We start from the raw sequence: 23168 nt of genomic DNA, 5'->3' as shown, positions 1-23168 counted from the left end.
ATATGCACGAAAGCAGTGTCGACTTGAATAGCCCATCAAGTACGCTCTGTGATTTTCTTTCCCAAAATAGAATGACTGAGTCACACACAAAATGAAGTGATTGCGCTGTCTCTCTGCCTTTGCGGAGGGGCCGAAGTGCCACCATCAGTGACTCCCATTTCGCCAGTCTTTGTCTTATCTACAGGCCTGCTGTGAAGGCTACATGTTGCCTTGAAAGCACCAAGTGCACCAGCACAGGGCCGCCATACCCCATTTTTTGAGATTCGATATATGATGCTGAAGTACCCTGCTTTAAACCTTGAGAGCCTCATGCACGCCCACAGCAGACAGTCTGCGGTTGATGTTGCGATAACGACAGCGGAGAAGGTCACGATAAGTGGAGCGCAGGTCTCGGTTGAAGAAGGCGTAGATGAAGGGGTTCATTAAGGAGTTGGCGTAGCCTAACCAGAGCAGCGTGCGCTCCAGCCAGATGGGCACACAACTACACTCCACTCCACAGATAAAGGGCCTGGCAGTGGACAGGATGAAGAACGGCAGCCAGCACACAGCGAAGACCCCCACGATCACCCCCAGTGTTGTCGCTGCTTTCTGCTCCCTCTTGAAGATGGAGATGTTCCTGCGCTCACGGTTCAGCAGGCGGGACAAGGCCGCGCACTCCTCCACCACACCGAGCGGCTTCAGGCCCTGCATTCGCAGCGCCTCATTAGTTACTGTTTCGAGGCGCTCGCGGCGCGAAAGGTCGGTGAAGCGGTGCTTGGCGCCACTCTTGCGAGCTGCCCTGAAGATCTTGTAGTACATGACCAGCATGACCAGCATAGGGATGTAGAAGGCTACAGCTGTGGAATAGATGGTGTAGCCAAAGTCTTGGCTAATGAGGCACACACCGGCTGTGTGGACGTTTTTGGCCCAGCCACAGAATGGTGGCAGGGTGATGGATGCTGACGCCAGCCACACTCCCAGGATCATCTTCGCCATTAGCTGACCGTTCTGCCGGGCTGGGTAGGTGAGGGGCCGTGTGATCCCCAGATATCTGTGAGGAAACGACACAAAATAATTATCACTACTAACCTCCAGGCTGATTTTCTTCATAGGACGAAAAGCAGTTTAAGCTACATTGATGTTTTCTCTAAAAAAACATTTAATACCTTGTCCAGCACAGTAGCTTTATCTTCAAGGAAACAAGGATAATAACTCTCACATATAATTCACCCAGACACTCTGCTGAAGAACAGAAATCTGCTGCCTGTCTTCACTGAGATGAAACTGCAGTGTAGTAGCATCAAAATACATGTCCACTCCGTCCTGGAGGACCATTAGCTTTTTGTTTTGCTGTTTTTGGCTTTGGAGGAGCTTAGCAGGTAGAGAGGGAGCTATCAATCAAAGGGCAGCTCAGCAGTTTCAAATAGCAGCTGGAGGTGTCAGAGAAATAAAGATAAAATGATGTGTGAAAGGTTTGTGCAAAACTGGGAAAATAGCCACTATCCTCACAAAATGATCAATCTGTGTGTACATCTCAATGTGTTTTGGCTGTAAGCCCACAGCCTTCATCAGCATCAAATGCGTCATTGATGATAGCTGTATATTTGTCACTCCTGGCTGTTTTTCTGTTTTCCGTCTCTATTGTTAATCTCAAGATAAAAAGCTTTAGGGAGCACTGGCCAATTCGTCTCGTTGTCCATCAGTGATACGATGCTATCAGCACTGTGGACGTCAAATTCAGCTCAGTTTTCTCAGGACTTTCCACTTTTAGATGTTTAGTTTATACGACTCGAGGTCCGATCTCTGTTTACACATTTATAAAGCAGTTTTGTGCCTGTTACAAATGCCATGTGACTGTGTACAATCTGTACTTAATATTATGTTACATTCAGATTAAAGGACAGGCAATAATTAAACAACTTTGTTTGTGTGTCAAACATGCTTTATGCCAAAATCAATTCCAGTGCTTTTTAAAACTGTGCTCATACACAGCACAGCAACAAAAACATATTTGCTAATACAAAATAGTAGTCTAAATTTTCAGTTAGCTGCAAGCTAAGAAAATAGGGTACTGCTGAAAACTGTAGATTGTTAACAAATGACAACACACAGTGAAAGGGGTATTGATTTAGATCAGAATAAATTGGAAAGGACATTCAGGCTACAATTGCACTGCAGTTAAGAGCACTCGATTATATTCCCGCTGCACCACCCCCGACCCCCTCACACATCTGACACAGATCTGATGTTCTCTAATCAGCTTAAAAAGCTACACGGAGTCACAATTTTTTTTTTTCATTTCCTATCTGGACCACATGTATAATTCGATGGTCACTTGCAGCATGTGACCTACATGCCACTCATATCAGAATTTGTCAGCGTTGCAATGACAACAAGTGAAACATCCATTATTTATTTTAGACAGGTGTCATTATTTTGTCGCCCGTGGCAGTTTGAGTGGATGACTGATGGCACAGACGACCATGAGACACAAGAGCGGAAACAAAGCCAAATACGCATTCCTCATTTCAATCAAAAATGTATTCACAATGTTTTAACGCATTGCTGTTAGTTAAATTTGGTATTGGATATAAGTGACATCACATACAGACGCCTTGACAGTGACTTTGTGGTTCCCATTTAAACCATATAAACACTGTTACTGAGTCCTTCTTACAGATCCCTTGGCTTAGATTAGTTGGGCTCACTGAATATTACATAACAACTACTGTGTATTCAACCCCCAATCCCTTCAACCACTGCTCTGCCTAGTTAACACCCCTCACTTAAAATTTACTTAGGCTTTACGGGAGGGCTGAACACATCCAAGCGAGCGATGCCAAATAGATACAAGGCAGATCCTGAGATGGGTACACTCCATGCTGTGGGAATTCTTAGGAATACATAACGGAAACCCAGTAATGCAACACTCCTCTCTGAATGCATTATTCAATAATGAGGAAGGTGCTTGTGGTGCTTATTTGGGGTGATATTTGTGTGCCTGTGGGGGGTGGAGGGCAGCTCTCCACAATTCTATGACTCATCTGCAGCCCTTTAGAAAGCAGAGCTGTTTTCAGACGCACTCACGTCGAAGAAAAAAATCCTCTCACCATCCTTTGGAGACAAACAACTGCCAAGTTGGATAAGACAGCACGCATTTTAACACTCCATTACATCGCTTCCTGCTTGTCGTTAGAAGGATGAGTTGACGCAAACATCTGTGGGAGCTCCGGTTGGTTTTATCTTGTTCATTTTGACATAAAGGGATTAAACTCCTCTGACCCCAGAGAGCCAGTGATAGGATCCAGCACCACATGAACAGTGTATAATAAGGAACCAGGCAAAATTAGGTTCATACAACTAATAATACCAAGTAAACACATAAAAATATGCACAATATGAATAAATCAGTGAAGAATTATTAAAACTGCAATAACTGTCTGAAAACACTAATGAAAGCTGTTTTAGTGACTCAAAACAGTAAAATAAAACCAAAACAGTGAGCTTAAAGATACTAAAAAGCTCAGTAAAGCTGAAACAGAACTACAAAATCAGGTGATAATTCTCTGTGGTTTCATCACAACAAGCGACCCCTCTCACATTTAATCCGGTGTTAAGTGAAATATTAATCACAGCAGCTTAAAGGAACATCATTTTATAGCATTGTGCAAAAATAAATAAGAAATTCTAGCACATTTTACAAAATGCATAACATATTTAAAACCACCTCACACCTCAGAGGAAGCACATAATCTTGCAAAAGAAACAGTGGCAACGGATTATAGTCACCTCCCAGAACTCGCCGTGCACTAAACAGTAACAGTGACACACATAGAGAGTTTAGAGTGTGCTTTTTCATATCTCTGGAGGATTTGGGACATATCCACAGTCCCAGCAGCCCTAGGGGATTACCCTGCCACTGACAAACAGTGTGCCCGTGCTAATGTAGAATCCCATTACTTCCGCTAGGCTACCAGCTAGGGCACAGTAAAGTGAACTATTTTCTGCGCTGAAATGCTGCAAGCGGCTCTGGTGCGCAACAGTCGTCAGTCATCTCCAGGAGCACCAATCAAACCTTTTATGTCTGAGAGGGGATACTCTGTCAAATATTTACCAAGCTGCAGTTGTTTGGGCAGAGGAGCGGTAAATTTAGAACAGGATCTCCTCAAAATAAAGTAACCAGGAGGGAAGTCTGTCAAATTACTTTTTTTTCCCACAGAAACTCTCCACCAGAGAATCCTCGCTCATTCATCTCACTGAGGCATTTAGAATTCCTATGTCATATACTTGAGGGCAATCCATAATGAGCCTGTGAAAAAGTGAAACGTTTCCCATTTTAGGCAGAATGTCATTTTTTGATACAGTCTATCTGTGTGAGTGAATTGGGCACAGAGATGCAGACGTTGCCTGAAATCAAAGCCTTTTGTTGGAGAATTGTGTCTTCAATAACTGAGTGCAGCTTGGCTGCTTTTTTATCCAGAAGTCAGTAGAGTGTGTATTCACTGCGTTCATGCTTGGTTTGTTTTACGTAAAGTGAATGAGAGCGCTGAAAATGGGGGAAAATCTGAAAACACCTGATCCATTGTTCACTCTGTGTTCAGTGCAAACTGCTGTTGCTGCAAAATACAGAAAAGAAAAGCTTGTTTTCATAATGATTTTTGGTGTACACTGTTCTAGTAATACCAACCTGGATAACCCAAAACCAATAAGGTATCTTTTTGGGTAAAAAATGAATTACAACAAAAATTAAACAGCATTTATTCAGAGCTGACCTAGACTGAAGAGGATCAAATCTGTCTAGAGAGAGTTCTGGGATTTTTCTCCGACATCAGACAACAACGTCAGTCCTCCAGGAATGCTTCAGCTCTCCTATTCTATTTGAGGAACCTCCGTACGACAGAAATTGAGCTGCTTCTCTCACAGAGCACACTGCGGCGCTGTAATTTTCTCCTCAAAAGGGAAGCAAAGGAGTAATCCCATCTGTTTCATACTCAACACTGAATTCTGCCGTACTCCTTTTAGATCAGACAAACTTGCACCAGTTTAGGTCAGGTTCTGTTTTGTTCTCTGACTTCTGCTCCCTTTAAGGTTGAATGAGTGAGGAAAATAGCAGCCGTAGTTTCAAAAAACATCTCTAATAGACACTTACATAAGCCAAACTGAGTCATCCCACAGACGTACTTCAGCCCTCACATTTGTTATTTACCTCAAGCCACAGGACTGCCAGCTTAGGTCAGACTGGTGTCAAATAGTCTGTGAACAGTGTTGGCACTTATTCTAGCTGACATGTCGAAGAAGATGCTTGGGAACTGATGCAACAAAAGAAGTGTTTACCAGAAAGTGAGTAGTTCAAAATTGTGTATACGTTATGATAACTCAGAACTTATTCTATGGTCAATAAATTGTTTTGATGAAATGATACTTTGAGGACGTGACAGCAGGATTCTAAGTGCTGGGCTGCACTTGTCTGAGTCGATATTAAGCATAAAATGGCAGTTCACCCAAATTACAAAAACACATTTTCCGACTTATCTTTATGTCCCCACTTACCCCTAGTGATATCTAGCCATGAAAATAGCTGCTAATAACCTAATTACTCTTAAATTACTCCTTCAGTCACAGGGTGATAGGGAGACATAAAGCTGTATGGGCTGTTATGCGAAAGGTTAAGGTTTCATTCATTTCTGGTTTTGGTGAAACTAAAGCACTCAACCTATTTCTAGCCAGAACAGCTGTGTGGGATAGGGATAGCATTGTCAGATGGTCACACAGTCTGTTGGTCCAACACTTTGATGCAGACTGAAATGTCTCCTCAGCTATTGAACAGATTACCATGAAACACAGTGTGTTTTCAATTCGTTAAAGTTAATTATAACATTTTTGGTCATCTAAAAAAAGTATTATTCAGACTTTGATTATACTTAGCTCCACCCTCTTAGTTCACTTGTGATCTACATACTATTGTATTGAACATATATTGAATCGCAAGATAGTTTGGAATCATCAATGGTGGATTTTGATGGTTGCTGTATTTGTCTTTAAGGACAGTAACACGTCCTACAAGGATAATAACAGCAACTACTTTGAGGGGCATGTCTGACACAAAATGATTTTTAATCCCTAGCATGATTCCCAATCTCAAGGCACCTGTGGGCTCCCTATATAATTGTAGTTTTCAATCGCCCACAGATTGCACCCCTGACAACCATTTAAAAATGATCACGCCTCCTAATAATGTTGGAGTCGTAAGCTTTTCATAAAGGTGAGCTATTTACAAAATCATTGCAGTTAGTTGAAAGGCACACCTATAAACAATGCTTCCACTCACCTGACTTAAAGTCCTGATGCCTTTATAATGTCTGTTTTACTTCCTCCTAATTGTTGTAAAGCAGTACTGTGGATATTTTATGGCCTCTGCACAGCACACCACCTGTCCCTATCGGGTGTTTACTGGCTCTCACAGCAATAGAGATGATAGGCAGCTATTAGTGGCACAATAATGAATGGATTCCCCTTCAAACAGCCAGCGTGTCCATCTTTTGAAAACAAAGCAAATACTCTATACGGGCTCTACAAAGTAGATTATTGAGAATAGGGTCATAGAATAGAAGAGAATGGCAACTAAAAAGCTACACATAAACTCAGCAACACGACATAAGGTATAGTTCAGTTAAGCCACAGATGAGTAGAGTTGCAATCACAACTTTGAGCAGATCAACCCTCCACAAAATAGCACAGCAAGTTGACTTAACAGTGGGGTATTCTGGAAAAAAAACTAGTTCAATTAGCATGTCGTCCTATCACAACAGGTGGTTAAAGAGCTCTGACCTGCCACACTGGAAGGAGGTTTGAAAAGCCTGCCAGGATAGTGAGGGCTAAGACACAATAATCATTCAAATGAGAAGGACGAAATCATTCGCGGGAGGCATTCGTAGTGCGGCGCTTGTTTGTGCATAAGAAAATTGATTACTGTCTCCCTTCCACACACCTGGCCAATCTCTGCCTGGAGTGGGCGTGATTGTCCAAATTCCAACGTTGGAAAGGTGTGTCGGGGTGCAGGATTTTCAGACACTGTTAGATCATCTCACCAGCGTTTTGACCCCTCTAATGCACCATCATCCTGCATCTACTGAATAGTGCAGGAGAAAAAGCATCTTATGAACAAATGACTGAACACAGACAAATTCAGCAACATCTCATGAAGATTTGTGAGATAGGCATTCACTGCTCTAAAGGCAAAATGGTGTTGCATGCAAAAACACACACACACGCACACACACACACTAATGTTCAACAATACAGGGATAGAAATATTAGCTGTCATGCTATATATACAATCTATATGTATATATATATATATATATGTGTGTGTATGCGTGCATGCGTGCGTGTGTGTATTGCAAAACTGAATAAGTATGTTCATCTTAAGTTTAAAGGGGAAAGAAAACACAATTCCCATCACACACATTATTTAATGTTTTTCTCTCTTTTCGGCTCACTCTTCGGACTCCCTTTCCCAGCGGACTCTGACAGCATCATCTGGCCCTGATCTTTCATGGGTGTTTTTTTCAACCTCTTCATTCTGATAATGGCAGTCTCGGAGAGCTTGCGCTTCCAGTCCTCAAGATACTTCAAAAGCACTCACACTCTATCTCTTGATCTGTGGTCCATGGCTTGAACAAACTAAGTTGAACAGAATCAACCATATTTTTTCTGTAGTACACAGTACGTCATGATGAGAATATTTCTGACTAAAGATCAGGGTTATGCTTTAAACGTTTAGTTAGACAACTATAGGGCTTGGCTTTTTTCCACACGTTCTTTGCTTTTTTTGTCCATCATGCAAATTGCCAAGACCTATTTTTTCCCCAAACTAGTCAAAATTAGTTCCTTTTGTTACTCTGAAATGACCTTTATATACATAGTATGTGTGATGAATATTTTATCATTATCTTTAAGTCATCAAGAATTTTTTTGTGTCCTTGGACAACCCTGTCTGCTAGAAATGATATATTACGCAATTGTCCTCCCAATTAAGTTGGTGTTGCATCAGTGAAGAAATCGCCACATTTATCTACTCAAACATTCAAAGTGCAGGACTTTGACTCCAGAGACCGGGGTTGCGTCCTGAGTCCCGTCTGTGGCTAGGTTTAGGCAATAAATTAACATGTTATGTCTCGTGTTTTGAGTTATTCTGTATGAAACGAAGACCATGATCTCTCTCTCTCTCTCATGTCTTACTATTTCTTGTGGTTAATATTCTGGAGCAGAAGCAAATTGGTCACAACCTTAATTTTCATGGCCCTGACTATAAATAACCTATTATGGAAGCAAACAATAATTAGGTCAACACCAAATTCACATTTACATAAACAACAAAGATGCTCTAACTTTTTTGAACAGCACTGTTTGGAAACAGTCAACTAAATCTTTTAGTCATAAACCTTGTGTCTGTGGTCTTTCCTGAATGTTTTTTAGTATGAGACCAGTTAAGAACAGCTTTCCGTGTCTGCCACGTCATACCATTTACCTTTACTTTCTGAATGGATTCTTGCCGACCCGTTGTGCATTTAGCCTTTTTTTGCTTTCTGTCAATTCTTTAATGCACTTCCATTATCCATGGTGACCAGATTTGTGGTGCAGATACAAAGCCTCTATAGACCTATATTTCTACCAGGAAAATTAAATTTGAATCCATCCCACTGCCTCAGTGGGATAGGTTCAGGAATTAGCTTTAATTTGCATGCAATATGGCAAGTGGAGTGCTATTATTGCCTACCAAAATGTACATTTACTGTGGTCAGCATCCCTTGAGCAGCCCCAACTCTGCAAACTAATTTAGTGAGATCCCAGAAAGCTCACTCAAATATTGATGAGTGTGCTAACTCTCTCTTCATTACTATACAATGAGTCAAGTATGCTAGTGGAAGGTGAATAAATACATGCCAGCAAGTCCATCGTCTTCTCTTTTTCCTGTCACGATGACGTCAGAGAGCGAACGTGAAGAGCCTCTCCATCTCAGTCACCTTCCCTTTGGTTCTGTCACCGACGGCGCTCGTTCTCTCAAAGGACACCTCGAAAATTAAATAAGCTTAGAGGTAGTCTCAGATGTGGGGGAGGTATCTAATTCCCCGCTTCCGTCCATTTTACTTTTGACCTTTAGAAAAAGATGTTGAACAATTTTAGTTACCAAGGATACCGCAGGCAGCTCCTTTTTGAGCCGACTCTCTTTCTTCCAAATTGGCATCTAGCCAGCAGTTAGAGTAGCTGAAGTAGCTGTGCGGTCGATTATATGTCATCATTGTGTGGCTCTGAAAATGGAAAAGGACAGCACGGAGGAGTTGTATCTAACTTGTTCCTGAGTCACTAGACACCATGTAACATGGAGACAAACGTTGAAGACTGCTTTTTCTCCTCCTTGTATTCTCTTACTGACCTTTTATTTTTGGGATATGAAAATCTTAAAGATATTTAAAAACTCAGCTAAGGGCAAGAGAATGCTATAGATACCTGTATTATTGCTGAATTGTATTATTATGAATGCTTCATCTTGTGCACACACATAGTAAATTATCTGTTATGTAGTTCTGAAACATTTCAATTCAAGGTTCAAATGTGTTGTTTATCTCCTGGGAACTTTTATAGAACAAAACGTTCAATCATGTACAAACAAACCCAAAACCCATATCAAACCTGTACAATTCATGGATAGTAAGTTCCACAATAATTAAATTCACACTTCATCCAACCCTCAGCTACAAATAACCTTTCAAAATGTTTTTAGGGTCATTATTCCTGAATGCAGTGGATTTAATAGACAATCCCCTAAATGATTGGTATTCAGTGAATTCAGTCCAGGAACGAAGAAGCAGATATGTACGGGTTTTCTCTTTCACTGGGTTTATATCCAAGTGTCAATAATGTCATATGAGAAAAAGAAAAACAGCTCATTGATTCTTGACATAATGTAAATTCCTGCATTTCTGTGTTCTCCGGTTCTCAACCTCAACTGGCGATTTGAGGCCTTCTGGTCTTCTAAATGATTAATTGGATCTCCAGTATGCCTTCAGTCTTCAGCCAGATGTTGGGTGTGCAACTTAGTTCATTCGGTTTTACCAAAGTCACACAATTACACAAACAAACGAATCCATCAAGGCAGCGGCAAAGCAGCAACCCTGTGTTCTGCGAGGTAATATTCGTTTTTTTTATATTTGTTATTTTTCTTTCGAGAGCATAGAAATGGCTTTCTCACAACAAGGTAAACCAGCTAAAATATTTTAAATATAGCATAAACTTAAACTGATTTTCTGTTAGCTGGGCCTTTCTTTTATGTGACTAAAATAAGTTTTGCTGCTGCACCCAACCGCAGCAGTACATTGCTTCCATGCAGTAACTCCTGTCTGCTTCTCCATACTGGGGACGTGCCAACCGTCATCTACTGTAGGTAATAAACTGACTATGGATAAGTACCTCATACAACCCCACTTCAAAACATTGGAACTATCCCTTTAACTACTCAGTTTTTGTGTACAGGAGCATTTATGCCTGGATTTGATGGACCGTATAAATATTCAGTTCATGTTCACAGTTGAACTAAATGCCAAAACTTGAGTTGCATTGTTCTGCAACAGCAGCAATATGCTTAACGTTCAAAATGTATTATCTGCAATCCACAGTATAGTGTGTTTGCAGCCTCTCAGCTCCATCAACAGGAAACTCATTATCTCTCTGCTTGGTAAATGCTCGTTGGCCCTTTGTTCAATCATGATGAATAATGGACCCCACCTTTGTTATGCCAAACACAAAGCTTGATTTATGCCATACTAAAGTCACTCAGCACTTTGCCCTTTTCTTCTCCCTGTCCCCAGAGATTGCTGGGTAAATAGGGTGACAAGCTGGGAATAGCAAAATCAAACTCAGATCTCTATCTGTGGACCTGTTAGTAATCCATCATCTTCTAATTGCTCAGGAAGGTGCCACGTACCAATACTGCTGCTGACTTATGAAAGTTTGATCCCCCTAGCTTTTCAGGAAACAAGGGTTTCTAACAGTTTTCATCAACCCTGGGTTCTTAAAACTCCCTCAAAACATCAATAACTGTGTGTATTTTTTGTTCAAGGAAGGAAAACAGAAACATCAAATTGGGGTCAGATGTTTTTTACCAAATAATAGGAACTTGCAAATCACTCAAAACATCAACATGACAGCCCAAAACAATTTCCTTCATAACCTAATTTTATTTTGTGAAACACTTTGGCTGAATATTTTAATTTCAGTCTTTGATCCATCAATGCTACTATTCAAACATCATGCATAGCTGGATCTGGTTCAAGAGCTCACTGATTAGTTGTGTCGGCAAATCTGATTTAAGTGGCTCCCTACAGAGACGACCAATAAATCAACACAATAAATCAAATCACAGATTTTGTGTCAGTGAAACATGATTATCTGCGCCGTTTAAACATTAACTTTTTTTTCATCAAGGCATTTCATGATAATGCAAATGTTAGCATGTTAACATTTTCAAAGTGTGTGGGCTTAGCGATGGTGTTCATTCAGAGTCAAACTTTTCTTCCTCTAAAAGGGGGGGGGGGGGGGGTGACAGAAACATTTTGAGAACTTTAACTCATGTTTCACATTACACCTGATAATAAAACAAATCGGCATGTTAGCATCGTCATTCTGAGCATGTTAGCAGGCTGATGCTAGCTATGGTTTTAGACTCTTGGTCTTGTTATCTTCCTCTTCGTCTTGTTTTGTTTATTAGATCACATTCAGTTTAATGTTGCATTTCTGCCCTTCGCTGAGTAGCCTGCCCTTTTTCTTAAGCGATTTGCAAATTAGGAGGATCTCTTCAAAGAGTACAGATTGAGAATGCAACTGGAAAGGAATTGGAAATATTTGGTCAGGACATGCTTTTATACCATTCGACAAATCAAGATAGTGATAAGGAGTGTCATTTACATTTCTCATGAATGTTGACCATGTTCTCTATAGTTAGCATTTAGTCAGCTTGAATGATTGACTTCAGCTTTTCATCTCTATGATTCTTGTTTTTAGAGGTATGAGAATCCTTGTCCTAAACACTTCGATGCATAAACATTGTGTATATGTTGTTGGAAATGTTTTTCTTTCTTTTTCTGTTTCATCAGGAGGTAAACAGAGCACAAGCATCTTATTGCAATATACTACTTCCTATTGCATATAACAAGAAACTTGAAATCTAAACACATTGAAATCTGCTCAATATGGTAACGTCCAGGCCTGATTGCAGCATTCCACGATAGACCCATCCTGTACCTGAATATATGTATTTTACTAATGAGCCAACGACAAGACTTTCAAATCATGGTTGCTTACACCATACAAGATGATTTGCAAGATACGTTGTTGCAAGTGACAATCCTCTGGTAAAAGTAAAGACCAATCACAAAGTCAAAAGACAAACAAGCCACTGCCATCATTTCTGCTCTCCTCCCTTTGACTTTCTTTTCTCAGTCATCTCAACCCCCTTCGGCTCCATTCCCACACATACCACCCTATTTGACCACATGATCAGGGGACAATTTGTCTCTCACTTCATGTGCTTCTGTAAAAGAAGTCAAACAAGACAGTCAAATAGGACGGAAAGTAAGCTGCGGTTGACAGTACAAGCAGCACTTATCAATGATTAACTTGCCAAATGCCTTCTCCCAGCATTTTTATTTAATGCTGGTCTGAAATGTTTTCATTGACAGTAGTTTTGCTCCGGAAGAAGTCCTTGTTTACATGATGCGGGTGGTGGATTTTAAATTTAAATACTTTAAAAAGGAGAGTGGTTTGTCTTCTCTGTATGAAACAGCTGTTGTGGCTTGAAACATTCAATGTGTCTCTTGTGGTTTCTAAACCGTCTAAAATGTAGCACTCTCTGTAAACTGGTTTGGATCATAAGATTAAAGAATGCAGTGTAACATCCTATTTAGTACCAAAACACACTTTCTGACGCGATTTAGCATTTCTTTACAAGCATGAACTGTCTGTCTTTGATCTGATCGCACTGGCCGAGGAGGACATGTCCAATCCTCCGCATTTCAGTGAGGTGGCCCGACAAGTGGGAAGTGAATAGTGCCTGAGAGAGTGGTGCTTAGGCGTCACATCACATTACCTGAGGATGCGTCAGCTGGGGGAAGTCATCTGTATCTGCTGCTGCGGGTGGATGTCCCCCAGTTGCACTAACCAAGCGCTGCCTCTCCTGGGAGGAAGTTACTCGCCGACCTCACAAAAATATTGTCAGATGTGGAGAGAGGGTCAATACGGGAGCTGTGTGTGAACGCGCCTCATCATTGACACACCAGTTGGCAGAAAGCTTGTGAAGGCTGTGGCTAATTCTGCTGCCATCTAAGGGTCCAAGTTAGCGTGATTTTCTCCCTCAAATCCCTTGCAGAACCTTACGGGTGTGATCACACCTACACTGTGTTTTCTTCAGTCTGAACCTTGGTGGAAAAGTTTACATTACTGCAGTTATGTGATATTTTTTCTTGGCCTACATCCCATCCATCTTCCACACGTTCACTGGTAGTTAAGCCGAGCTATATTTGATTTTCAAATTGAACTACTGTATGTCTCATGCTATACCAAGCTCCTCCATTCCTGTCTTTTCTTGGACACTACAGAAAAGGACTCCCCTCTCTTCCCACTGTTGTGAATAAATCATTCATATTTCCCTTTTGAATTATTGAGCATACAGCGTATTACTCTCAGTGAAGGTAAAAACTGAGTGTAGCCAAAAGAGATCCTAACTTTTTTGGGAAGTGGGCACAAAAGTCTCTAAGCCTTAGCTGAAATTGCATGCTGGGATATCTTGTGAAAGAGCAGACCTACATTCATATATAGATTTGCTTTTGTTCACTTCCCAACACTCAGGCTGGACTCTTCTGCTGTGACTGGGTCAGTGCTGTGGTGTGTTAGGTTCAATTCGCAGTGTTGGATATCCACTTAAAGAAGCTGGAGGTGCTGAATGGGTACTCATCCATAAGCATGGCTTTCACAGCCATAAATCCACATTTTCACATACAGTATAAAATCAATACCACGGAAGAGTATTCTGCAGTTATTTTGACGTGACCCAGGCCACAGGATGGGTCACCTTTTCTTCACATCTGTCAATAGCTTGCTTTTATTGGGTGAGAAAGGTTACTAAACTCAGATTTATAAGGGACATTATTGCTAGTAGAGGATTTTTCTAACATACTGCTGGGGGGAAAGAGACAATAGGCTAATCATATAGCTTTCAAACTAATGTAAGATTGTTTTGTTTATTATTTAAGTGAAATACTATTCAAAAAGTTGAAAGGTAATTTCACCTCCATTAGAATCGTAATACATATTAAGTAGAGTTGGGTGCAAAGTCAATATATAATAATAAATTTATAAAACAACAGACATTTTACCTTGTGGCTCATGATATATATTTGTTTCATATAGCTGGTGTATTAGGCTATTGTGGGAATTGTTTCAAATAAATGAGGACTGTCCATATGTTTTTTTTATGACTGTGATGAAGTACTTTAATTTGCTTACTTTAGATCATAACATGTTCCTCTCTTGTTAATTTATCCCTTCACAATTTCTCAGGTTATTTTTCCAAAAATTGAGTGTATTATATCATGATATGCTTTGATACCATAATATTAAATTATATAAACCTTGATAGAGAATTTGATTCATAGTATTCACTCTCCTAATGATACTGCATGGTAATATACCTACTGCTCGGAGAGTATAAATAGTATTTTAAAGTGTTTAAACATTTGTTTAAATATTTGGAATATCTTCGAAAGGCACCATTAAACCACACAATGCATGTGCAAATTGAGTCACAATACAGTGAGACTGTAGAATTAGACCAAAGCTGGATTACCAACTGGGCAAAGTGCACAACTGCTCCAGGGTCCCAGACCTATGTTTATGGTTTCTGGTAATTTGGTTAATTCCTGCATTTTTAAAGAGGCACTCCATGGATTTTGCAAATCATTGTTCAGTTTACTTGTCACAGTGAGTACCTACTAAATCTGTGAAAAGGGTATTCTTTGGCTCCAAATTGAGCTTTCTAAAGGCGTGGAGTTTGAAAGACATGAGCGTTTACCAGGCAGGGGTGCTCTAACAAAAATATACTGTTGACTTGCAATATGGGAAAACGTAGGATTCAATGTTTTGAGGGTTTGACCAATGCTTAACATTCAAAGATAGCTCATGCTGTGCTGCATCCCTTTGAATCATTCTTTAAATGTCCTCCAACTTTACGGAGGTGCAATCCCTTTAACTAATCTTGAGACCCTGTCTTGTAACGTATAAGTGTCATGTGTCAAAATGTTGTATTAAATCTTCATTATTTCAGTTTATATTGTGGGAGCCAACAACAAATGTTTACCCCAGAAGCCTACGTGTATTTATCCGGCACTGAATACACTGAATGTCAGAGATTCTGTGTTCCACCAGAACGACAGCAGTTTCTCTGCGAGTATCTATTTAAGCCTGTCTAGTTCCTGCAAGATCATAAATTAATTGGCCCCAAACTAGGGCCCACTACTCTAGCACCACATTGTTCATACTGGCATATACGTACATTTATGCATCTGCTGCCCTGTAAACCTAAAGGAGCGCTGAGAGACAGTAAATATCCCTCTGCAGCAGAGCACTTAGTTTTCAGGAACTGCATAACCCCCACAAACAAACCTGTTCAATCCTGAGCCTCATTTGCAGCTCTCCCTTCTGTTCTGCCTAATTTTACAATGCATGTCCTTGGGAACCCTAAATGACAGTGAGTGAGCCCTAATTACAGCTAATCATGTGTCTAATTGGCAATTACCATTCTAATGAATTATCTCTAGGATTCCCATTGTGAATCATATACCGAACTCACTCTGCTTTGTTTAATTAAAACGAGCCTGTTTTCATGGAGATCAGCACAAACAGTTTACAGAGCTGTCTGTACGCTTGTGTGCCAAAATAATCCCAAACTGACTTCACAATTATTTTAAATTCTCAGTTAGTCTTGAGGTCCACAAGAAGCAGGAATTCATGGAAAAGATCCTCTAGAATGATGTGGTTTGGTGGTTGTGCACACTTTGATTTCATGGTACGAGATTGAATCACCTACCCTATCTTTTCATCAGCCCAAAACACAGCTCTGTCAATCACACTGTAACACAGATTGATATCTGTGATCCTGTTCCTCCCATAATATCATTAGCTCCTCAGGCGTACTTAAGTCCCTCGTGCTCAGTGTATCAACAAGCAGGAAACATGCATAATTCTGGGTGTAATGTACTGAGGTAATAATGCCTGATTAGCAAGCGGGAGGAATAATCAGATCATCAATACAACAGTGAGCCTCTGTCTTCATTATGTTTACTGAGGCAGAACAATGACGCCATTCATTTGACTTAATGTTATTGTGGCTTAGTGGGAGCAGTGGACATGTCTCATCTGTCACAAGCCTTCAGGCTGAGCTCAGCTGTAGTATACCTGAGATCCAGAGTGGCTCTTGATGGGTGGGGATGAGTGCTTACATCCCGCAATTTTAATGTGGAATTTATAGCAACTTAGGCCTACTGTGGAGCTTTTGGGAACTAACTTGAATGAATAATTTAGCACACCAGAATAGTAAAGCTCCTATTTTTGTATGTTGCAGAACAGAAAAACAGCAATGGTAGTTCTGTTTTCTCTGAAGTGAACTTTGCCTACAGCACTTTAAATTAATTATTAATTAATAATAGAGAGCAGGTGCAATGTGTCCTTAATAGAAGTGTAGGAAGATGTAAATCACATATCAAAGTCATCAGCTATGAGGTCGATGGGCGCTGATCCCAAATGCGTAAAGGAAACGCTGATCATAGTCCGGTCAAGCAAATTAATTAAGCGTGCTATAAATTAATGACAGTCTGCGTATTCATTTTCTGGTTCAGTGGTTTTAAACGCACAGATCAGGAACGGTTGATCTCGAATGAGGCATTTAAATGTCATTCTCTGGCACAAAACAAATTCATTAGTCATTTGGCACTTGAACTGTTCCTGCCCTCGGTGGTTTAGAGCGGTTTATAAAAGGCCATGTATTTGTCTTCTCCGTCACATTTTAAACGCAGGGTGAACTGCATGCGTAATTGTGGTGCCACTGCGAATTAACAGGCTTCATTATCAAAGCAGCTTAATTTGGTAACTTTTCGCAACTCACCTATCGACGCTGATCACACACAGGGTCATGATGGAGGCAGTGCAGCACATTACATCCATGCCGATGAAGATGTTGCAGAACACCTCTCCAAAAAGCCACTTGCCCCCGGTCAGGTCTGTCACTATTACGAAAGGCATCACAACTATAGCCACTGACAGGTCCGCCACTGCTAGAGATACCAGAAGGTAGTTTGAAGGTTGTCTCAGTTTCTTCACCACGCACACAGCGATCACCACCAGCGTGTTCCCCATGACGGTGACCGCCGTGATGATCGCCAACATCACCCCGATAATGATCTTCTCCGGGTGCCCGAAATCCTGCAGCTGCTCCCCGCACGACTCGTTCCACATGGCTGTGGGACTGATGGTGACGAGGACGTTGTATAGAAGCTGCAGAGTGCCATTGATAACTTCGGAAATATCCTCCCTCTTGTTAAAAGTGAGCTCAATTTCCGAAGTATTGTACATCACGACAACGTTATCTCGGAAGGGGTGCAAGGGACGCCTCGCCAGTACACTCCAATTACGCGCATATTTGGAGATGTGTAACCTGCTCTCGGCTCCTGTCCAGCGGTTTTAGATCGAGGCTGCTGCAGCTGCACCGCATCACAGCTGCCAACAACTCACAGTGGGTTCTCGACTGGTTTCTATTTCAGTTTCAATGATCTGTCTCGAGTGAAATAAGTGCGTGCTCCATTCCTACAAGGAAAAACAACTTTTACTCCAAAACTATGCAATGTAAAAAAAAAGTTACAGAATATAAACATAGCGGCTCCCGAAGTGCTTGTTTCGTGGTCCACTAACCGGACAAATATGGACTATTGGGGGAGTTGCGCTGCGCAAACCGCACCTATCAACGTGACGCATCACTTGAGGCGCACAGACAGCCAACTGAATACGAGACATGAGCGATACGGCAGCGGTTTCAAAGTAGATTCAAGGAGCTCCAAGCGTGCAAAACCATGAATAGTGTATGGTTATTTATGCTTTTTTTGCTGTAAAGGTTCCCTCTCCAAACTGTAGCATATTCACCTTGTTAGTTAATGTAGTGTATCCTAATCAGAGAATAGATTCTACCGAGGGTTTCCTTGTGTCGTTTTTATCTAACGCTTGTCTATTTTATATCTGGCTGTGAGTTAATGTCACAAAAATCCCACATCTTTTCACACTGTATAATATCTCCTCCTCAGTACTACGGCTATATTATTATAATTCTCAATGATCTGGCTGGAAACCCCTGAGACAGATATTTGTTCTGAAGCCCTTAAACACAGCCGAGCATTTATTGAGGGGGGAGAAAAATAAATCTGTTAAAGTTTGCTTGAAAATCACCGCTGTGTTCCCACGTGCCTCTTCAATTTGAAGAAGAGACAGGAAATGAACCCCATGGCATTTTGCCAGTGCCTCCTACAAGCAAAAAATCAACTGCTTATAAATAGAACATCTCACTCAAACTCAACTCTCTTGTGTGTACAATATTCTTTTCTACTGTGCTGGTGCCTTTTTTGGTTGCCTTGGCTCCTCAAATGGAAGCTCTGAAGACAAATCAAAAGAGAAAGTCCAGCTCTACTGTTCATCCGGGAAGACATGTGAGGACATATGGGAAAGCTTCCCAGGATTTTGGTTGCTTGCATCATTGTCCAGGCAGCAACAGCTGTGGTGTGTTTGTCCCTCTGGGTCTGGAGGGGCCAGCACTGTCTCCCACAATTCCCTTACAGGCATCACTGCTTCTCCCCACACCTCAGATGCAATCCACCACAGTCATGGCCTTTTAGGACTCACCATTACCTACCACTCTGTCTGACAGACAGGTCAGTAATGATTGTCACATCAGATTAATGCCACTGGCCATTGGCAGTTTCTGCTGGACCTTCTGCTGTCAAGGAAATGTGGCCCCTTTAAGCTATTATGATGTAACATATGCTCGAAGTCAGAGGAGACGGGTCATGTTTCCAGGGTAGAAAGCCTCTGAGGCAAGTTCTCAGGGCTTATGCAAATCAACCTGACAACATGTCAGTGTCTCTTTCAGCTCCTCCGAGGGTTTTGTAATGCAAAGGGTTAAATAGGTATGGATTACAACTGTTTTGAAAGCGATGAGGGGAGATGGTTAGAAGAAAGAAGAAATTCAAAGCAAACCGCTACAAATTGTTAATGGATCTGTTTCATCTTTGTGGAACCCAAATGGTCATTTTGCATCTCGGTGTGGTGGTTTTGCATGTTTATGTGTTTGTTGTCTTTGTGGTTGTTGTTTTGTCTGTTTTTGTAGTCGTTTGATTGACTGTCCAACAAGAAACAGTCACTTCAAACAGAGATTCTGGCCCAGAGGCCCCCTACAGTATATTCAGTTGTGAGATTTGGTAAGTCTTGGACTTTGATGCAACCAGGTTACCACGCTGAGACTGCTGAAAACGCAGATCTGTATGCTCCTTTGTTAGAAGGTGGTGTGGTTTGTCAAAATTGAAAGCGTCGTTTGAACCAATTAGAGGAAATTACCTCAAAATGCAAAACTTGTTTTGATCCCCCTTGCAGCCAAAATCCCCGATGACCTGTTTTGGATGTCAGGTTAGTAAGACTCTGCCCGATAAACAAGCCACATGTGAATCCATGTGACTTTTGCTCACAAGCCCTGGAACCCCTCTGATTGGGCAGTAAGAACCTTGATGAAACCAACATATTAAGTAAACTTGTCCTTTCACAGGAATGATACAGGCTGCCATCAAGTTTTACATTTTGACCTGTAATTACACCAGCATGTTGACCATGTTCTGATAATATTAAATGTCAGAGCACACTACCAAAAGCATCCCTCCAGGTCTAATCCAAACATGCGTGATTAAACATGACAGGTAATGCTATTGACTATGTTGACTTGGAGCCCATCTGTGCCCCTGACATGAACTGGCATAATGTTATCAGTCAGTCAGTTGAAGTCAAATGTCTGCTCTTTAGATGTAGATTACAGCTGAAGGCAGACAGGTGGAGATTGTCCCTCTTCACAGGCCAAGGGGGGAGATAAACATTGTTTATCTCGTTTTCTTGGCAGCAAATTGAGGATTTGCGAACATGACCTTAATAAGGTGACACAATCAGGCACAGAGCAGTAGCTGGGCAACAAACAGCTAATTTCATCATAACAACAAAATGTTAGAGAGGAGCAGAATAGAAAAACATGTTTGTTTCAGAAGTACCTCACCACATAAATGACCAGTGAACCACACACACAGAGTGTTTGTCATTCTGTGCTGAACTCAAAACGAAGATCACTTCCAAAGGAAATAATATTATAGAACCAGTGTTTTCTTGCAAGCATCGGTATAAGCCATAGTCATTCATGTAACCTGGTTTGATTCTGCTTACTATAAAACAATCTCACTACAGAAGCTAAGCGGTGGCTCATGTTGTCTTATCTTAATAACATATTATTCAATGCATTATCAACTATTGTGTATTCAGAGTCACAGGTGAATATTGTCAGTATATCAAACCACAGACAATTCATCACATCCTATGAAGGTAAACTAATTAGTTTGGCCATGAACGTTGCCTTCATTCAATCTTATTATTTTCAGTTGATATAGGTTACACACTATATGCTACCCTCAAACAAAATAGTACATAACATAACATACCTGCTAACTATACAAACAATCAGTGAGTTCAATTCAATAAAAAGAAACATCGATCATTATTCTGCATATTGACCCTGCAATAACAATTAAATGGTAATGAATATTGTGAACTTAGCTCTGCAGGGGTCCCTTGGAACATAAAGTTGCAAAACCGCCTATACATGTTACACGCCAAATGTTGCCCTCTACACGAATTAGATATAACATGGCGGCTAACTAGAGACAGTCAGACAAAAGTACAATTTAAAGAATTATTTTTTTAAATCTGAAAAACAGCACAGTACTAGATCATCATCCTCCATATTATGCCTGTATATATATATATATATATATATATATAATTGGTAGTTGTTTTTAACGGGTTGGGCATAGTTAGTAGCATCTGTGAGTAGCTGTAACTCAAGTGGTAGAGAAATGTGTTTTCTTAAGTAACAGAATGCACATTAGAGAGACCTAACATGAGAGTTTAAAAATGTCGATGATGTGAGAGTTGGGTTTGCTGAGTAAGCATGTTGAACCTGGAAAACGTCACACCTACAAACTGCCACATAGTTCTGCTAAGCTGCCGCTGAGCTACTGCACTCAAACCCCGAAGAGTGAGGAACATCACTGTTAGCCTTTGAGATAACAAACTTCCCTACTCTTATTGACGTATGATTATTCCCCCTGCAGGGAGTCTACATACAAGGTCACAAACACCTCAAACTCCCCAGGGTTTATTCTTAATAGGTAAACAATTACTGATTGCTGATTACCACAAATTTGGAACAAGGCTTGTTCTACTTAGAATTAAATTCAACCTTCATACTGACAAACTGTTGGCTACACTGTTTTACATTAACATTTTTCTGAGGCACTTATTCAGAGCCACATACAGTGAGTAGTGAGTCAATAGACAACATATTGATACCTACTGACATGTTGCATTTACTGTCACATAACAAATAATATCAACACAGATTCTGACGTTGGTTCGTGGTATGGAGAAAGTTTTTGAGGGCAGTGTTTAAAGTCATTATGAACGGTCAATTTGGTTCTGATATAGCACTTACCTCAATATGTCAACATTACAACAATAGATAAAATACATGTTGCTGTTTATATGATGTCGTCCTTCAAGGACCAAGGATGAAATGGAATCCGTTGAAGACCGACTTTATAAAAATAGAAACAAGCCATGTTCATCAGAATGTTAAAAACTGTTTTCCCTTCAGTTCTTAAAAGTCGACTCCAGGAGAGATTATCTTAAACGCTCTATCCCGTCTAGTAACCCCCCCCCAAAAAAAAAAAAAACAGTAGTTAATATAAAAAGACCAAAGGAATGGTTACTTTCTGGAACAGTGATTCATTTATTCTTAAAGAGACCTGGTGCGAGCACAGAGTCATCACCTCAATACCTCTGGGAGCCTTTTAGTGATTATTTCGACAGAGTCTAAGGCTAATTGCCAATATGCCTGCAGCCGGTGACCTGAAAACCAAAGCTCTGTGGGCTTTGGGACTTCTGGAAAGAATGTTTGTCCACCTCATTCAGCGTTCTTCTGAAAAAACATGTTCAAATGACAAGAAGACACAAATCAATGCAAGTGCATGTCAGCAGCTGACCTCGAGTGTGCGAAGCATCTTTTCATCATGGTTATCTTTTTAGCTGTGCCTTTTTGTGTATAAAATAAATGTTTGTAGTTATGAAGTGAGACTATGAGTGAAAGCCAAGATTCGTAAGTAAGTCTTGCCATTTATTACTAATTTCTCTTGAATGCCATATATATAGCTGTGGTACACACCGCAAATACATTAATGTGGGTAATTGGCGAAAAGACAACAGACACCGCCTGTTTAATCACACGGTAATGTTTACCTTTTGCTCAAGCATTTTGAATATGGATATTGTTCATGATGTCAGTCAGAGTCACAAGCCTTGTTGAAAAAGACTACAAAAGGGCACATCTTCTACCAATCCCTTTTCCTGTGTAAAATAAATAAAAGTAAATTAGATTGGTCAATAATATTATCCGCCATCATCAAGCTGCACAAAGATACTTTTGCCCCAGTGACCTCAGTGGGCTGCAATTGGCCAACAGCAGAGAGTTATGTATCTCCCAGGTCCAAATGTGTTATGAACTGTGTGAATATGAAACACGCCAGGCTGAATCATAGCCCAAGAAAATCTTGTTTAAAAAATACAAATAGGCCAAATGCAATTTCAGTGTTGGAAATTAGAGTTTTAGCACATTACTTCACCTCAACTGCAACTGAACTGTACCTCATGAGTCTACAAATGAATACATTTATAGCCTGATGCTATTATCATGAAGTGACACACATTTTCCATTATTGCACACCTTGCCTACA

General features: G+C 40.6%; 1 protein-coding gene across 1 annotated transcript; it reads right to left on the bottom strand.

Moving 5' to 3' along the window:
* Positions 1-291: 291 nt before the first annotated feature.
* htr7c (5-hydroxytryptamine (serotonin) receptor 7c) lies at positions 292-17658 on the bottom strand. The gene is made up of 2 exons (XM_076104782.1): positions 17192-17658; positions 292-1030 (listed from the first exon to the last, which is right to left on the bottom strand). Exons 1-2 carry the CDS (start codon positions 17656-17658, stop codon positions 292-294), a joined length of 1206 nt encoding a protein of 401 aa, XP_075960897.1.
* Positions 17659-23168: the final 5510 nt, after the last annotated feature.

The sequence above is a fragment of the Anarhichas minor genome, unplaced genomic scaffold, assembly GCF_050575085.1.
Source record: "Anarhichas minor isolate MPS153535 unplaced genomic scaffold, ASM5057508v1 ptg000030l, whole genome shotgun sequence".
NCBI lineage: Eukaryota > Metazoa > Chordata > Actinopteri > Perciformes > Anarhichadidae > Anarhichas > Anarhichas minor.
The sequence above is the reverse complement of the archived record's forward strand: the minus strand, read 5'-3'. Positions and strand labels throughout refer to the sequence as shown.